General features: G+C 33.7%; 1 protein-coding gene across 1 annotated transcript in view; it reads right to left on the bottom strand.

Annotated features, from left to right (window-relative positions):
• The window catches only part of LOC108906156 (MAGUK p55 subfamily member 5-A), a 90,541-nt gene that overhangs the window by 37,132 nt on the left and 33,994 nt on the right, over positions 1–19,415 (bottom strand). Inside the window, exons 4-6 of the mRNA XM_018709350.2 lie at positions 17,011–17,125; positions 12,249–12,548; positions 11,179–11,366 (exon numbers count right to left, since the gene is read on the bottom strand). Of these exons, the coding sequence (XP_018564866.2) occupies positions 11,179–11,366; positions 12,249–12,548; positions 17,011–17,125 (603 nt within the window). The remainder of the gene's footprint in view (positions 1–11,178; positions 11,367–12,248; positions 12,549–17,010; positions 17,126–19,415) is intronic.

Genomic DNA, 19,415 nt, shown 5'->3' with positions numbered 1-19,415 from the left:
TCATGGGCTTTATTTCCCTTGAAAATGGGTGATGAATTAGATGTTACCGGTGGAATAGGTTATATGTACATGCATTTAACCCCTCTTCGGGGCAGTTTTTGGCCTGTTTGGGGGAGGGTTAAAGGTGCGGGTGGCATGACAGTATGTTAATGGGCTTCACCTTCCTTGATTTGCACCCATTTGGTGACACTGCTAACCGATTTGCGTTTTTACTCCATCTACATGTCGGGGGGATAATTCCAAAGGGCAAAAATAACTCGTTTCCTCAGTAATTTTCATTTGTGGTCCATTTGTACGAAAAATATTTGGTAGAATGCATTTTGTTTAAGAAGACAATTTTTCTTTGAAAATTGTTTGTTTCTAGTAATATAATAATAAATATAATCACATCATCTAAAGAAAGAACAATTAGATCAAAGGAAAATAATATTCTCCAATGTCGTTTTAATTTTAAAATTTTATGATCTAAATCTTTCCAATCCTTGTCATCTTAAGCTATAGTAAGACTTTTTAGTAATTTATTTAGTAGTACTGGAACCTTTTCTGCTTCTGTCATCTTTTCACAATTAGGTAAAAGTCTTGGTGGTGCAAAAATGGGATCATTGAGAATGTTTAAATTTTTCAGGAAACGAAATATGTTTGTTTTTTATTATTGTTGTGGTGTGGGCATATCATTTGACTAAATATGTATAATATTTCCATCTGAGCTAGAATAAAGTATTCATATAAACAATGATCTTATACAAAAAAATCAGTTATGTGCAAGTATGCGATATGTGATGCATTGTACTTTGTTTTTTATTTTTAAAATAAGTAACAATGAAAACGTTTTTTAGTATATGAAATTATTAAGATACCTATATATTATTTACAAAAATAAGTAAATATAGTAAATATTGATGACAAACAAATGGTCAGAACAAATACCAAGTGCAAAAAAATCAACAAATACTAGTGGTGCAAAATTGTAACCTATATGAATCGGTCTATAACAAGGTATAAGTGATTTTATCTTGTAGTTCTGTTTCTGTTAAGCCCAGATTCCATGTTTGCATCAGATGAAAAGAGTACACTTTAAACCTACACAAATAATGGACTTATTTCCCCTCAACCACTATTTCTAGCGGATTTTCTATCTTCATCAGCAACATCATTCCACTTTTTCTTAAATTATCACCAAAGTCAATAACGCTTCAACTTTGGGACACCCTGTACGTTCGTTCACCCCTAACTCACCAGTAAAACTGAAGAATCCTCATGTTTGTCTTATTCCTTCACACCAATAACGAAAAACTGTTATGCCTCAACAGAATCCGCACTTCTCGCGGTTCCTCATCAAAGTCACTGCACTTTTCATCCGCTCTTCTTCTTGAACACTGTACTGGCTCGAGCACAAACACTGCGTCGTGTAGCTGTTGGTAGAGACTTGTAACTGACTCCGCTCTTCGTTCTCTGAGTCAAGAACAAGTGGGTGTGCAGCAGGTACAAAAAAGAAGTAGACTTTGATAAACCTCCGGCGTTCCTTGGTCGTTAAAGTCGACGAGCACACTCGATATTTCGCTTCGCCGGTCCAAGCGGTTACTCAGGGCATTCCACCGGCCGCGACCGTCATTTGTCTGGGCCGCTAAAGGTAAGAACGATTGTTAGAACATAACTTTTGTTATGGCCGGTACGCCGGGAAGACTGTGCGGTTTCCAATCGTCCCCTGTTGCTCTGCTACCTCTTATCGTACGTCTTATTTTTTAACTGTTCTTTTTCCGTGGATGTCGCGATAGCGGAAGAACGTGTTCTTAGATTGCTGAACTGTTTGCACGAGATGAACACCGCCAGTCTTGTCGGGAAAAAGAGTGGATAACGTTTATGTACAGGGTGAGCAATGTGAGCACTACCAAAAGTGCTTTGTTTGAGTTGACTGAAACTTGATAACGCAACCATAATCAAACGACGCTGGACGTGACTACCATTTTGGCATAAATGGAATGGAATGGAATAACAAGTCGCCACTTGGTGGAGCCATATTTTTATAAAGGCATTTTAATAGGAATAAAGTATTTATATTTCGTTCAAAATCAACTTTCTCTTCAACTTGAACAGATTCCACTACGCATAATAGAAAACCTATGATTTAAACTAGGACGTCCTGGAAAAATACAATCATTCCAAATTTCTACATAAAACTTGGTCCTGTATGGGTTGCTGGCATAAAATATAGCGTATTCCGTGTGATATTAAGTTGGCCTTAGTTTGACCTTGCAACTTGTGATGAAGGACAAATCCAAGGTCACTGTCGAATTTGTTATTCAAAATCTTATACATTTTGCGTGGAACATTTTCCTCCACAATCCAATCTTACCGATTTATTCTGAGAAAATGAGTTTAACCTTCAAATCACCTTCAAGATCACCTTCAAGATTTCAATCGCATTTTCGGACGGAATTTTTGGCGCTCTGTTGATTGCTGACAAAAAATAGGGTGCTCCATTTAATATTTTCAAGTTGACCTTGGTTTGACATTGAAGCTTAAGGTCACAGTTCACCAACGTCCAAGGTCACCAACGTATTGGTTTCTTGATACTCTACAACTTTTATCTGAAATTTTTTTGATATGACTCAATACTGAAAAGTTAACGAGGAATTTCGAGTCTTTTTGGAACATCCTATATGTGAATAGGAAAGTACTTGACTGACTGCCCTTCTTATTCCATCAGAAAAACATTTATGGAATAAAGTGCTTTGCTATGTTAAAGGTAAAATACCTATTAAACCACAAACAAGGTATTTATTCTTCCTACAAATTACAGAAACACGCAATCTTCATAGACTGTACTATCATTTTGGTTTCTCATTGAGACTAAGCAAGGTGAAGAAACGCAGTTTTTCAAAAGTGTCTAATTAGTGCGTTAATTTTGACTGAAGACTTGCACAATAGTTAAGGTTAAATACTAGGTTGAACGACCTCTTGATTTTTACGTGGCACGCGATTTCCTATTATAAAAACGGTACTACTAACTGGTTCCGAAAAATGCATTTATATACAAAGTCATTCACATGTGTCTCATTTCTATTTCTCTCAAGGAAAAGCTGGTAACGGCGAAAGTTTTAGGAATTTTTTTCTGATTTTAAGGTAATATATATAAAAAGCCACTATTTTGGTAGATTTACTGATTCTACACACAGTCAATATTGCCTTGGTGGCTGCGTGTGTATATTAAACAAATCTTTAATTCTTTACTAAGAAAAAATGATATAAAAGATATTTTATAATCTCTAGACAAAGGATATGTATTTATTCAAGTTTTTTTTAATATATTGTTATTGATAATACCAATTTCATTCAATAGTTTCTTCCATAGGCCGTACAAATTATTTAATCTGTCATATTTTTTACATATTTCAGAATTCCCCATAGAAAAAACTGCTTAGGGGTCAAATTAGGACTTCTTGTTGATCAAAAAACTGTCCCTACAAAAGAAAAATGTATGTAAACAAAAATGTACTTTGTCGACAACACGATAGGTTCTTTTTATATATTTATATATTTCTTTGATATCGCAACAAAATTTCCTACAACTTTGGTCTTTACCATTTTTCCTAGAAAGAAGGGTAAAAAAGATAAAAGGCGTAGAATGTTATAATTTTTTATAAAAATTATGTTGATTTTCTTGTCTTCCCTATAGAGAAATGTCATTGACCATATTATTTCGTCATAACTACCATGACACGACATTGTTATTATAATGGTTTGGTAATGCATATTTTAATAAAGAGATACGTTCGACACATGTTATAATAAAATGCATTAGCTTTATCTGAGGTAAGGTTATTATAATCTCAGCCATTAACCAGAAGATAATTCGTCAGAGCCGTGTAGGTTTTCCTGGTCCTAAGCATGTAAATCACTCGTTATCTTTATCAACAACATTAAAACAAACTATAGTACTATCAGGCGAGTACCAAGAGAGATAATGCGAATTGTTTGTCGCATTTTTATTCTATTTTATATATTCTCCACTTATGCGACATGATTCGTTTATTCTTTAAAGTTTTTATGGAACCAAATCGTTGGTTTTAAATTTTATACTCGTCTAGACGCGATTTTCATTGCTGCACACCTTCATTTTTCTTGTTTGTTATTTAACTTTAAAATGACATAAAACCCTGATCCACGTAGCCTAAAAAAGAACTATCCAATTTAAAATTCTTGTCAAGCCCCTGTCTGTTTCCTGATGTAATCTGCATACAATGGATCGTAGGCAAGATTTAGTTAAGATGCTGATACAGGGTGTACACAGACAGTCACATTCGCTTAGACACAGAAATGTTTCGTTGTTAAAAAAATGAACGTAAGTCTTTAATACATGTTACGAGAAACAGTATAATATAATATTGCGAACTTTCTGTTAATAAAAAAAGAAATATCAGTAAGTTTTTGTACCAGTAAACATTTTTGGAAATTATACAGGGTCGCTGATATACATGGAAACGGTCGATTATCTCCTAAAATAAGATACATAACTATCGAAAAATCATAAGACACAATGTTTTAGGATTGTTTAAAATCTATTACAATAAAGAAACAGTATACAGTATACAGGATTAGGCAAAAAGTCATGACGATACAAAGTTGCTTTTTCTCTAATGAAACGCCCTGTATATTATTCCATATTTCAATTCTTCTAGCGATTCCAAACAAAATTCATATAGCACATCGTATACCTAAATTAACAATTTTCGAGATATTGAACTTTGAAAATCATTTTCTTATAAATTATTCAAAAATATTTTAGTCCATTAAGTTTATAGTCCATCAAGTTGCCTTTGAAAGTTACTAGCTCCATAACAACGCCGCGTCGTTCTTTTGTCTAATAGTGATTATTTTGACAACACATGTCGACAATACATTTAGTGGGAATAATTTTCGTGCAAAAATAGCATGTTTAAGTAAAATCCAGACTATTGAAGTTTTAATGATCATAGGATATGGTGATAGAAGACGAAGTTTCATGAATTGCATCCCGATCGGGAATGTATTTCTAAATCAACCGTTTCAAAAACATTGCAGCGTTTTCATGAAACTGGAAATCGATGAAAATATGGAAGAAAATGAAGAAAATTCTTTCTGAATGTCATGTTAGATCTGATGGAAAATCCAATAAATTCGACACAACAGAGGTCTTTAAATCATAATATAAGTCGATATTCGATTAAAAAAATTGCAAACTGGAAAAATTACATCCGTATAAAATTCATTTGTTACAAGTGTGTGAAGACGATTATGATCGTATAATCGCGTTCTGCGAATATATTATGGTGAAATTAAACGAAAATGTAAACATTGTTTTCCGACGAATCTAAATTTTATTGAAATGGGCACGTAAACCGACACAACTGTAGGTACTGGTCAGACTAAAATCCACATTGGATGGAGGAAGTTCCACCCAACGACCACAGAGAGTAAATGTTTAATGTGGCATTATTGGTGGACACATCATAGGACCCTGTTTTATAAACGGGGATTTGACCTCTGAAGGATATTTACTACTTTTGCAATAACATATTATTCCAGAGCTTGGACGATTATTTCCGAACAATACCTGTCCCAATTTACCGGCAGAACAAATATGGTTTCAACACGATAGGGCTCCTCCACATTTTGGACCTATGGTATCTAGATGAAATTTTTTCTGATAAATGGATTGGACCCAAACGGGCAATTGAATGGCCAGCTAGGTCTCCCGATATGACTCTGCATGACCTTTTTCTGTGCGGTCACATAAGAAATGTAGTCTACCAAAATAGTCCGCAAAATATTGAAGACAGTAGGTAAAAAGGTACTTTTAAAGTTCGATATGTCGAAAACGGTGCTATATGAACTTCGAGAATTTCGAGAAGAATTGAAATATACAGAGTGTTCCATTATAGAAAAAGCAACTTTGTTTCGTTAGCGACTCTATAATCGTAATGGTGATATAAGTCATTGAAATTAGTTCAAGTCTTTGCGTCTTCAAACAAAGGAAAAATTCTGAATCACCCCGTCAAGGAAATTCAGTCAAATTTAATCTTATTCTCCTTCAGTGGTTTCAATTACGTCATATATCACTGGCTTGATAACACCGTTCGATCTCATTGAGCGCAACCCCCTCCCACCCCGCGATGCCTCGTAATTAGATCAGAAAACATAAAAAGCGAAACCCCTCTACGGGACGGATTGAAATAAACGCCGGAACGGTATCGATATCGGCGGCTCCAGTTCCGTCAGCTTGGCGATTGTGGCGAGAGAGGAAACGTGGGAGTTTTGCGACGCCATTGTGTGTAAACACAACGCAGTAGGCCGGGGGTACAAAAGCTCAGACAGGTGTGTCTCGAAGAAACGCGCCTGTGTTTAAACGCTACCTGGCTGTCCCGGACAATCGAGAGGAAGTTAGAGATCCGTACCGTAACGTTTGCCGTTGTTAGCGCAGAACGTCTACCTTACACACACAATGTACAATGTACGTGTTGAATCAAAAGTCTGAAAAACACCGGGGTGGAGTATTATTCACCGAAGATACCAGCGTTTCTATGAATAATATCTGCAGTGGTACAGAAAGTATAACATCCATTAGAAAATTTAAAAAGTAATCGATTTAAACTGATATCGAAATGATATTTCGTTAATTGTGACTGGCATAGCAAGAAAACAAGCTTTAGACAAATATGTAGATAGTAGTTTCATTTTACACTAAGAAAATACCGCTTAGGAAACATTTCCTTAATTTCTCCTATAACAAGGGCTAATTCGAAAAATTATCTGTATATCAACAACACAAGCCCACAAAAAGTTGTCTGCATATTCTTACATGTTTTAGGGAATTGAATATGACCTCTGTTTTGAACCTACCAAGGATTTTTTATATATCGGTAATTTATATTATATCCTACTTCTAACACAAAATATTACGCAACAATATCCTTGGCTGGGTATATGACCTCGAATGAACAGGGGTCTAGCGGGATTATCGCTCTTTACCCACAATGAAACTCTGATTACCACAAGTCTGAGAATCCGAGTGACAACACAAGATGGCTCGTATCTAATGAGGAACTTCATAGATTCCAGAACCTTAGAATGGGGAACTCAGTAACTTTACTACCCTTAAATCCTTTATCAGAAACCTCCATAACCTCGTGAGCCTAATAACCATATACAATTGGGTACAAGGTGAACAGCACGAAGGAATTCAAATGATCACGATATTTATGGTTGACTAATCTTGGAATTAAGATTCAACTGTAATCCAGTAACTCTTTATCAGGAATCACCATAAACCCCAGAACTCCTTATGAGAATGGGAATGCAGTGATATTTGAATTTCTTCGACCAGTTCACTGCATTCGTGGTCTCAGAATAATGGGGTTTATGGGTTTACGAGATTATGGTGATTTCTGATAATGGGTAATAAGTTTCCCATTTCCCATTCCAAGGTTTTGGATTCAATCAATATCGTTATTAGATAAGAGAAAAATCAATCAAATTAACCAGCAAAAAAGCACATGGCACTTGTATTAGTAGTTTTTTTTTAATCTAATACGTTTATCTTATATCCTGCAATCTCACATAAAATATCCGCAATGTATAAAAGAAAGAAATAATTAAGCATGTTAAAATTGGTTGCATGGTTCAAGCTTCAGTGTTATGCCCATGTTGGATTCAGTAATGTATTTTAATGAAACGTCAAAAATCATAATAAAATAGACTAATTTTAAGTTGCAGTTAAAACATATATTCCAGGTTCAGAATAGTGGGTAGAGATTCATTCTCAACATGTAGACCCTCCTACGGGTAAGACGTGCAAATAATCGAATTCCATGGGCGTATCATTTTAAAGAGTTCAAAAAATCGTTAAATTAAGACATGCTAATTTTGGTAAAAACTAGATTATCCTTACAAATTACGGTAGTGCATATCCGGTAGGTATGTAGCAACTGCGACTAGAACACATATAAACTATTATCCAAATATCTGCATTCAGAGATGATAAGATTTTCTATTAATACCGGCCACAATTCCATTTAAACTGTATTCTATCCTATTTAATTCCTGTAATGTTGTTTCATCATAAGATAAATTTCAGTGCATTGAAAACCGATTCAAGTCCTAGTAATTGCCCTACAAAAGTGTGTTTTATGTACGAAAGAACTAGGTTCACACTAGTATATGAAAGTGAAATGAAAATATTTAATGTCGAAAAAAAAAAACACTTCCAATCCCATTAGCCTATCGATAAAAAAGAAAAAATATATTGTTTTTATCTTTGCAGAAGCCTTGGATCTATAACTGGGTTTAGATTCTCCTTCTATTTTCTATTTTTTATTCAATTTTGATGAAGTGATTATTTCCTCTTTGATACCTATTATAACATGATAAACTAAAAATTCAACAAAAAAATGTGTTTTTTTCGTCATTTAAGACATTCAACTTGTAACGTTTTTGAACTAAAAGTTAATTTTTCTCTTTTGAACTAAAAGTTAATTGTTAATTATGTTACTTGGATCGTTTTTCTTCTGCTGTATTGTACTACTTCCTCCCACTTGTACGCTTATGATTCGCACTGACCTTAGCCGAAAACGAAGACAGAGCGAAATTTCATTCCGAGTCAAACCATTCGGCCTCAGTCGTGTCTCTTTTTGTACAAGATAAGTAAAGATAAAAACAATAGCTTTTAGCAATAAAACGATCTATACCGGAACAATATGCGAAATGGGTCATTCACCCATTACAATGTCTACCCTTTTATTAGCTTTACTGGACCGCGTTTCTGTTCAATAAAATGTTCTCTGCTGACATATGTAGGTCTACAGGATAATAATACACCACCTCTTCCGCATAAATCAATGATTTGTTATTTAATCACGATGGCTTAAATATTCTTGTTTATTACATATTATTTCCCATTAATAATAATGTAGTACCTTTTGACTTAATATATGTTGTAATCTAACAATTCTTCTTCCTATACCTTGAAATCTCAGCTACTGTTATTCTAATTGCAGCATTCTCAACAATAATTAATAGAAAATGAAAGAGTAACCGTACAAAATAAAACAGAACGATGGGAATCATTCCTAGAGTCATAAACATAAACAGTATTTATTGTTTTCTTTATTAATATTAATATAAATATAAGCGAAGAAAAAAAAAGCGAAGCGGATTTTTGTAAGTTATTTTTAAACCCTGACAATGGTCGTTCGCATAAAACGCGATTCTCACAATTAATGCATAATAACGAACCTGTCGTCCTTTCTACAAACGGAAGCCTCTTCACACTCGAACTAAGAATGTAATTTTAAATTTCCTGTACAGGTAGCATCGGCCTGTGTCTCGAGTAACCTACAAATTCTTTCAATACATGTAAGGTTTCGTATGTCGAAGCTTAAAGAACTTATTTTATTTCGTTTTTCGGTTTTTGTTAATTTTTTATCTCGTTTCATTTTGATTTGTTTTTTCCTCTTTGTTTGGCTTTTTTGTTATTTAGTTTCTCTTTCTAGTCTTTAGTTTGATCCTGTTTATTTTATTTCATGTTGTTCTCTTCCATTCAGTCCAATTTAGTTTGTTTTGTTGCTTTATTTTCAGTTTATAGTAATAAAAAATTGTACTATACGTTTTTTAGTTCTTAAATAGTTTTACTAAAAACATCGTTTGTATTTTGGAAAGGAGAAAATGTATTTCAGATGTTTATTAATTTTTAGTGTAGTATTTACAATTTACAGTAGACATTTTTAATATATTAAGAAAATTCTCAACAAATATGTGCACGTGTATCTTCGAAAACGCACTGTTTATTCTTGTTTGCACATGCTCTTATACCAGTTTATCTCTTACTTGTTTGTAGATCTCGGACATATTGCAGATAGCGTCAGGAAGAGCGTGCTCTTTCTTGACAGAAATATGGTATTAGTTCATATAAAATAATTATTTCTGTGATTGTTAAATTTGTTTTTATTTATTTTATTTTTTTGAGTTAATATAGATCGGATCTAGAGAAACCAGACCAGGGACGGCTTTAGCAACAATGTCATCACGCAAAAATCAAATCCTAGCCAATGTTTTCGTCTATATGTTAAAATATTCAACACTATTATTCACTGGAACGACTACAGCTGATGTATGCTTAAAAAGTAAAACCAAGTGGATTCGGTAACACACATTCACGTGGATATTCGGCGATATTTTAGAAAGTAAAAATTATAGCGATATTCAGTGTAGAAAACAGCCAATTAGGTATGTAGATGCTCCTCAGAAGTGTGTCTGTAATATATACTTTTAATTAGTGTAATTATTTTTATTAATTGATACGAAAAACGCGAACCGGAATAGTCACGATATCTAATTTCGCAATACGCGGATACTAAGCATGCATGGAAGAATGTGAGGAATTCTGATCGCTGAAGTTAGGTATAAATATTTTTTAATGCAAATCATATTAGTTGTATACTGGTTTACATTTTATAATATCCTATTATTTTGTTCCACATTTTCCATGGTAGTAATTTAAGCATAACGTACGTAATAAAGAATATCATCTGTTAACCAGGTTATCTACAATTACCACTTAAGTGAAGAAAGAAGATTGATACACCTAATACAAGAACTAAAGGAATATTCAACAAACAGCGCAACCATTCTTAAGTCTTTAAAAGAGAACCACATTTCTAAAACTGTCAACAGAGGAGAGATGATGGTTTTTGGTTTAACAGGATATTCAGTTTATTTTCGTAGATATGTGGCAAATACAGAATTATAAAAGTATTTTAAGAAATATGTCAACTATTACCAACTGTATTGTTGATAATTGTTTAAATGGATGGGTATTTGTAAGAAAATAACTTCAACACGAACAATATGAAGTCCCGATCATACTGAGAATCTTTCATTTCTTCTACCATTGTCTTAAAGAACAATGATTTACCATACTAGGAGTGAAAACTTATTTTAGATTAGTGAAAATGACAGAAACCAAACTTGAAACTTTCTCACACGTATATATTTCTAAATGAAGAAGAGACGTTTCTTGTTGTGGATCCTTTGACTTAAACTTAAATTTTTTAAATTATTCTACAACAGATTACTTGGAAGAACATTTTACAGCACAATTAACTTTTTTAGTTTATTAGATCTTTCGAATTGTTTCTCTCTTACCTGCTTTCAGTTTCTATCCCCAATTTGTGATTGTTATTGCTTTCCACAATGGCTGTCGTTTTGAATTTATTGTCTTCTGCGCCTATCAGCAGCTCAGTTCTTCCATTCTGGAAAGGTGAGGAGCCTCTTCTGTCGCCTATCCTTCGGCTGACTTGAGTCGGACTGTCCCTAGATTTCTGGAGTTCGGCCTGAAAGCAGAAATAAAGATTTTTAAGGTATACATTTTCCTTTCAGAAACAATCTTTTTTATATCTTTAGAACATACACCAATAATGTCTATAGTCTATACTGTCAACAATCTAGATGTTGACATTTTGTTTGGTAGGAAGCAAAAATTTCTCTCAGTGTATCTACTAAATTTCGACTGTTTTATGATTTATTGCGGTTTTATTAAAATCCGCGACAAGTTCTTGTTGCTGCGAAACCAAAACCTTTTTTAAGGGCTGGAAGCCAGGTTTTTATGGACTCAATAGAAAGACTATTTATATCTAATTTTCAACGGCTTCACGTCCAAAAATATCCAATTTCATAGTGCCACATATTTCATCGAAACCTTTCATTGGATTCGCAATAAATATATGGACAGGATTGGACTAGGGCGTATGAGAAACAGGTTATTCTTGGGCTGCTTCGATTGAGTTTAGAATTCAGAACAATTCAATAATATAAATTTTCCTAAAGATATATTTTAGTAACAATTTTTGATAATTAAAAATCATTAGGTATGTACTTTGCTTATGATCACTTTTTCAAAGTAGACTTTAGACTTTTGATGTTTCTAGAGACATATCGCTTTTTTCTTCAAAAGAGACCCTGAAACTGCTGATTAAGTCCTCTGGGCGGTATTTATATTTGCCGCATGTATTAGTCCATGGCTTTCTGGTGTATGGTTTGAAGTCATTGACCTATGACACGCCAACCCTTGATTTTTGTGTCAGTTCCAAATCCTCCAGGTCCAGAGCTTGTTCTGAAGAAGACGACATGTCTCTGGAAACGTCATCAAGACATAGCAGTCTGCCTTGAAACTGTTGTTGACTGGAAAATCGTTCTTGATCTTTTTAAATACCCACCTGTGCGGTGACCCTGACGTCGTTCGGCACCTTGGTGACGTCCTTGACGTCGAGGGAGTTCTGGGTGATGTGCAGATCCGCGGAGTTGTGTCCGTTGGGCAGCTGGGGCTTGGGGGTGGTGATTACGTCCTTGTTGACGGCTACGACGGTGGTGTTGCTGCTGAGCACGCCGCCGCCTCCCGGTCTGTTTGCGGTGGGGTTGTTGTTTGAACTTTCGGTGGCCGTCAAAGAAGTCACGTAGATCGGCGAGTTGCTGATGAAGCCGTTCAGCTCTTCTCCTGACGATGTCGTCTGATTCAACTGGAAAATCAATAATTAATAAATTTGTATTCGTAATAAAATTGAATAATATTAAATAGCAATTAGATTAGTTTTACTTGATTATTATTATTTTTTTATTCTGGAAATTAATATCGTATAAAAAAATGAAAGTAAATGAACAGTTTTCAGGCCAATTGCCATGTTGTTGATTTAGAATTCTAGACCTTTTGAAACATTGCTCTTTCCTTCAGAAGTGAAACTGGAGATTAAGTCCGCTGGTCGGTATTTATATATTTTGGGAAGACTGGTTCCTAGCTTTCCGGTGATTCCTTGTTTTTTTTATAAATGAGTTTTCAAACTCTGTGTAGTTCTAAGGCCTTTGTTCAAATTATGATTTTTCTGGATTTTTATTGGCTCCTGTGGTAGACTCCTGGCTAAAATCTTCTCGCATGTACTATAATTTTAGTATTATAGTATTGTTCAATAACTTTTCTTTTAAATTTACAACAGTAGAATTTATTCACAAATATTTCTTTTATTTCGCTTTGCGAATCTCACAATGGGAGATTACCGCTGTTTTCAGATGTTACAAAGATCCCAACACATCCAGTATATGACCCACAGACCACTTGAGACGCGGAGTCAGGTTACTTTGGCCTGTTTCATTTCCAACTTAAATTTGCCAGACGTTTCTCAGGGGCGCCAGATCTGTGTCTGTCACAATACACAATGCTCGACGGTATATTCTTAGAATTTACTAAAATCTGTGATTAGGTGTTTCCTTTCTCCCCAAGCCGACAAATATTTCTTTACCACTCAAGTGCATGAATGAATGATGTAGAACTAATCTAAAATTACACTGGGTAGGTAGTGATATTCTGGTAATTTGTGTATCCTTTTGAACACAGTGGAACCTTTCAATGTCAAAAATTCTTAATTTCTAATTTTATTATTTACAGGCCGTGGTATTTGTTGATAACATCGGTTTTATAATGCACATAAATTAAAATAAGGAGCCACTTTAAAATAATATTAATATTCCTTAATATTGAAAAACTAATTAATTGTTCACGCACGAGGGGCATCCCTCCAATCCAAAGTGGTAAAAATAAAAAGTTTTTTTTCGGAAACTCTCATTAAAACTTGACATTTTAATTTTCTTTCAAAATAATTCTCTAGTTAACTGGAATAAAAATGACAGGAAGTCTTTTTCATTAACTTAATTGGATAAATTGCTTCAATAATATGAATACTTATTTTCGAAAATTTATTTTCTTCATTTAAACAAATTTCATCTCAGTTCGTCAACAAGTTGATCAACTTTATATCACATGTAGAGGCAAAGTAATGTTTTAAAATCATGTCTTGTTTTCAAGCTTCATTTCAATGGGTCGAGTACTGATGCTGATGGAGCATTGAATCAGAAACTTCAACGTACGTGTCCGTCATTGAAGTAAACTACCAACCCCTACCTCTTTTGATGGAAATAATGTCTGTCTTACAATCGTCATAGGAGAGCATCTGGAAAAGTGTCCCGTACAGTGTTTTGGATGCGACAATCTCAATCAAATATGCAAATATTTTTAAATTGGTAGGTTTTCCAATGAAATTTTCAATAAATCTAGTGCGCAAAGCAGACTATTTTCAACATAACGAGATAATTTGAAATGACAAATCTCCTCTGAGTATGTGTCTTGCTATCAGGAAGTTTAAGAATAACATTTAACCGTAACCTTTGTCTACTATTCAGTTTGTTGTCAATAGTGGGAAAATTAGAGGCCAAATTTCAAGAAAAACACCAAATTTTCTCAATTGTCGACGTTTCGTCACTTATCGTGACATCCTCAGGACAATTACAGATTTAAGTGCTTCACTGTGTTTTCCTAGTCACGTTATACATAGTGTGTCATATAACAATATTGGACAGTATAGATGTTAGTAAAAATTGATTGATTTTTAATACATGATCTTGATGTATGTGTACGCTATTCTATACCAATATCTATACTGTCCAAGATTGTTATATGACATACTATGTATAACGAGACTAGGAAAACACAGTGAAGCACTTAAATCTGTAATTGTCCTGAGGATGTCACGATAAGTGACGAAACGTCGACAATAGAGAAAATTTGGTGTTTTTCTTGAAATTTGGCCTCTAATTTTCCCACTATTGACAACAAACTGAATAAAAATAAGGCTACCAATATCATTAGTTTGTCTACTATATTTTGTATAGTCACATTTAGTAGTTCTCTTTTTCTACAAGTCCGATGAATGACCCTTATTTAATAACTTCATATAGAGAATATGAATTACCCTGATTAATAAAAATTGTTCATCGGGGGTTTTCTGTTTTCGATTTATAGTTTCGTTCAAAATCTTAGACTTGGAATGATATCCAATCAATTTACTTTTCAAATGAGGAACCGGTTTTGAGAATATTTTCATAATAATATTTTATTTAACATTAAGCCAATAACATAGTTTCATATGAAAGATGAAAGGTGATTTTTGCCACTCCACTTTTAAATCAGTCTTGTCCATAAGAATTTTTTCAGATTGTTGGAAGTTTACAAAAGTGTGTCAAGTATTGAAAGAGGGAGATAAGTTTGATATTTGCAATTATAGATCTATAACGATTATACCGAACACCCTCTAATTTAATTACTGTGACTCAGTGATATCTTAGACAATAGATACATATGGTCAAGTTGAAGTAATACACACGGACTCCTCGAAGGCATTCGATCGAGTACAACATGTTTTACTGAAAAAAATTGAGTTTTTTAAAGTTATTTGGTTTTACATCATATTGTTATGTTTCAAACTTCGGTGTGCCACAAGGGTCAACTTTTAGACTCTTATTGTTTAATGTATTTATAAATGATTTGTAATCGACTTTTATACGATGGCCATCTATAAATTTATAACTATATACACGCATAAGGACTGTGACGTATTGTAATGTGAAATAGATAAATTAACTGAATAGTGAATTAATATTAGTAACGTGGCATTGCTTGTAAAATCGTCACTACATACGAAGGACAAACCCGATGTGTCGTTCACATATTCACTGAATTAAGTTCAGTTAACCAGACACAAAACAGTTAAAGATTTAGGAATTACATTTGATGCCGAGTTGTCCTTTAATCAGCATACATATATGTTACTTGGTAAACCAAAGTAATAAAGTCTTAGGATTCATAAGTCGCAACTGTAAATCCTTTTATAACTTGGACATTTTATTTTTCTTTAGTTATATCTCGAATATTGCTCACTTGTATTTTTTCCATTTTATCAGACACATTTCAACCATCTGGAGTCAGTTCGGAGAATATTCTTAAAGTTCCTATATTTAAAGGTGTATATTCTGAAGGCGGAGTTAGCTAAGAATTTATTCACTGCAGCAAATATAGTGCTATCTCCGACATACCAGGTGTCTCATTTTAAAGGAAACATCTTTATTTCTTTCTTCGATGAATGCTACGACTTATTTAAAACATTTTTTATGCAGAAAATTAAGTTTCCTTTAAAATGGGATGTGAGATGGACTAATTTTAATAATATCTCTAATGACTGTGAAATAAATGTTTGTACAATGTCCCTAAACATTATTTTTTATTACAGAAACTTAGTTTTGTTCTGATGGTCACAATTAAACATGTTCTTTGTCCTTCACATGAATGCTGCTGCTAATTTCCTGTTGAAATATTTTTATTTACGACGATAAAACTGATTCTAATGATTTTTTCCCCAATTTAAGCAATATTCCAAAGCAGTTTTTGAAAAAATATTGTGTGATACACAGTTACGAAATCGCTTTTGTACTCTCGATTGATTTTTTACTCGCTAGCGCTGGAAGAAAAACTTTTAAAGATTTTTATTAGTCTTCAAGTGAAATTTGTTGAATACGAGTATGATGCAAAATAATACACGAGAAAGCAGTGCAAGTCCCACACTCCAAACGGCCTGTAAGATACGTTCACATCCAAATTCCCACACACTCCCTGCCTTAAGTGGCACTTATCATTTATTTAGATTACCGTCGTTTTCGTTTTCAAGAGGTCTCGAGTAATTTATAATTTATTTTATGGACATAATCCCCGTGAAGTGTTTGCGGTTATCAGCGGCCCAATCTCACTCTGGATTTAGTTTTATTAGTTGCAGCAGTAAGATTATTCACAAATATAATTATATTTGCTTGGTTGAACAATTTGATTTCGTCGAGGTCGTTGTATCGATATTTTAGGAAACTGTTATTATTACAAAACTGTTATTTTCGATGGGAATTTACAATAAGGATGCCTCACACAGAAGTGGGTCATTTAATTTCCTGCGATTATTATTATTATTATTAAAGAGTAGTTTGTTAAATCTGCGGACAATTTTGAGGATCGAGGTCCCCAAAGTTGCTCCTAAATTTCACAAACTAGAGCTACTTTAAGTACCAGTATTTAACTTTTGTTCAGCATTTTGGAAACCAAAGGCTTCTCACCTGTTGGGAAAGTTTGGTCATGTCGACGGGTGTAATGCGTTTGAGCGCTGAGAGACGCTCCAAACGCTCTCGAGCTTGCTGCTCCACAGCGATAACGAAGGCATCTTGAACGTTGCTTGAACACAGATCTAGGTCCACGGCTGTAAAAAGAAAAAAAAATTTAAAATCATTGCGAAAGTAATGCTATTGCAATATTCATCTTAAAATAATAATCTACCGCCCCTCTCACACACAAAGTATGTCCCACATGCCTTCTCATCTTAAAAGAAACGAATCGTCATTGATAAGAGAGGCATGCATAGAAAAGGTAGAGTTGTGAACCTTTCAACTTTCCTTCATATTTCCATATAAATTAGGTATTAATAGGTTTATTTCTGCAGGACTCTCAAATTGTTTTCAAACTATCTGATACACTCGACCACTTAAGTTGTTACATAATTGTGTATAAGTGTATTATGGTCACGAATCGATTGGCCAAATATCTCTGATAGTTTCAAATCAATCCTCGACAGACCTATTATTTGAAGCTTCAGTTTAAATAGGTGGCCCACGAGAAAGTGCTTAAACTTTCAGACATTAATTCCCTGATAAAAATAATCAAACAAATATATAGTGTCTCCGAATGGGGTACCGCACTCATATAAACTTTTTTTGTTGTTGATTTTTCGAAAGTTGTTCTTGATAAAAGTTTTGTTTATCTTAAGAAACCATTGACAGTAATTAAAAATGTAATAAAATATACAGGGCATCCAAAAAATTTCAAAATGGGTATTTTCCCTAAGTAAAGTGCCTTTAATTTTTGTTTTCATCAGAAACTATAATTAACAAAGTTGTTCGAGAACTCAAGAAATGCTTAAATAATTAAAATAATCACATTTTGCAGATAATAAGATGCCGCAATTTTTAACTATGCATCTTATTGCATACCATATAATTACCATGGAAATTTCCTTATTAATGTCAAAGTCAACTATTTATTTTTATTAACTGCCCACCGATTTTTTTTAATTCTAACCCTGGAGCAACGATTTATCTTGTGAAATGGTTTGGAATCGGTAATGTTTCATATCGATATGCAATACAAATTTGTAATGAAAAGTATCCAAATGTAACTGTAACTCGTAGAGTAGTTCGCAAGTTAATTATAAAATTTGATACCACTGATGATGTAAAGAATATAAAAAAGATAAAAAAAGAATATAATGATAACGATGCTGCTATTGTTGTAGTTATGGACTCTGTACAAGACAATCCAAAGATGATACTCAGGAAAGGTCAGAAAACATAGATGTTAGCAGATCTCATAATCAAAGAATTTTAGTAAACAACAAAATCTATCCATACAAACCAGTGTGTAATCATAAATTGCTTGCTAGAGATGATGGTCGTCGTTTGGACTTTTGTTTAACAATGGGCGAAAAACTGAAAACAAATTCTTTCATCACAAATTTACTGACGAATCAACATTCACAACTAATGGCGTGGTTTCCTCAGAATTGTAGATAGTGGGCTAAAGATAATTCAAATTTTCGATTGATAACTAATGGCTTAAAAATTTAAAATAATTGGTCCTTACTTTTTGGAAAGTCTCAATCATTTTGTTTTGACAGAACTAGATAACGAAAATATAGATAGAGTTTAGAAGAAAACTAATATTTCAACAGGATGGATGCCCTGCACATTCCATACTTCTAGTGGTCACTTCCCGAAAAAGTGGGTTGGACGCTATGGTCCAATACCTTGGCCTGCACGGGCACCCGACTTGTGCCCATTAGACTATTTCATTTCTTATTCTCAAGTGTATTCAAACGATTTTGATGATAACATTGATTTACTTAAGCAAAAAATTCAGGAAGTTGTTACCACCATAAACGAATAAATGATTTCGTCTGTGTAGAATGAATTCTGAAAAAGATTAGAAAAATGTGTATTACTTGGAGGTTTATAGGTTGAATAGGTCTTGATTCGTTGTTGTTGTTGATAATTCCAGTTCTAATTTGTTATTTTTATTTTTAATTAGAAAAGCTACTTTTATTTGGTTTGCAGGCTACCGTAGCAGTTGTTAATGGTAGAACAATTTCTGGGCCGGTTGCCACGTCATAGGTTTAGGTTTCTTGACATTTTGAGAGACATATAACTATTTTTAAAAACTCGAAAACTTTCAAAGTTACTTTTGAGGGAAAAAGCGATATGTCTCTCTAAACGTCAAGAAACCAAAACCGACGACGGCAACCAACCCGGAAATTTTTCTACCAAGCTATTTTTATATTATATTAAATTTAAAATAAAAGTTTACTTATTTTTTACAATTTCTGTCTGCTTAAAGTAAGATTAAAAATCGCGTCTTCTTATTTGCAAAATATGATTATTTTTCTTTTTTGACTAAATCTCGTATTTAAACATTT

This window comes from Anoplophora glabripennis, unplaced genomic scaffold (assembly GCF_000390285.2).
Source record: "Anoplophora glabripennis isolate ALB-LARVAE unplaced genomic scaffold, Agla_2.0 scaffold74, whole genome shotgun sequence".
In the NCBI taxonomy this organism is placed as follows: Eukaryota; Metazoa; Arthropoda; class Insecta; order Coleoptera; family Cerambycidae; genus Anoplophora; species Anoplophora glabripennis.
Note: the sequence above shows the minus strand (reverse complement) of the source record. Positions and strands in the feature narration are given on the sequence as shown.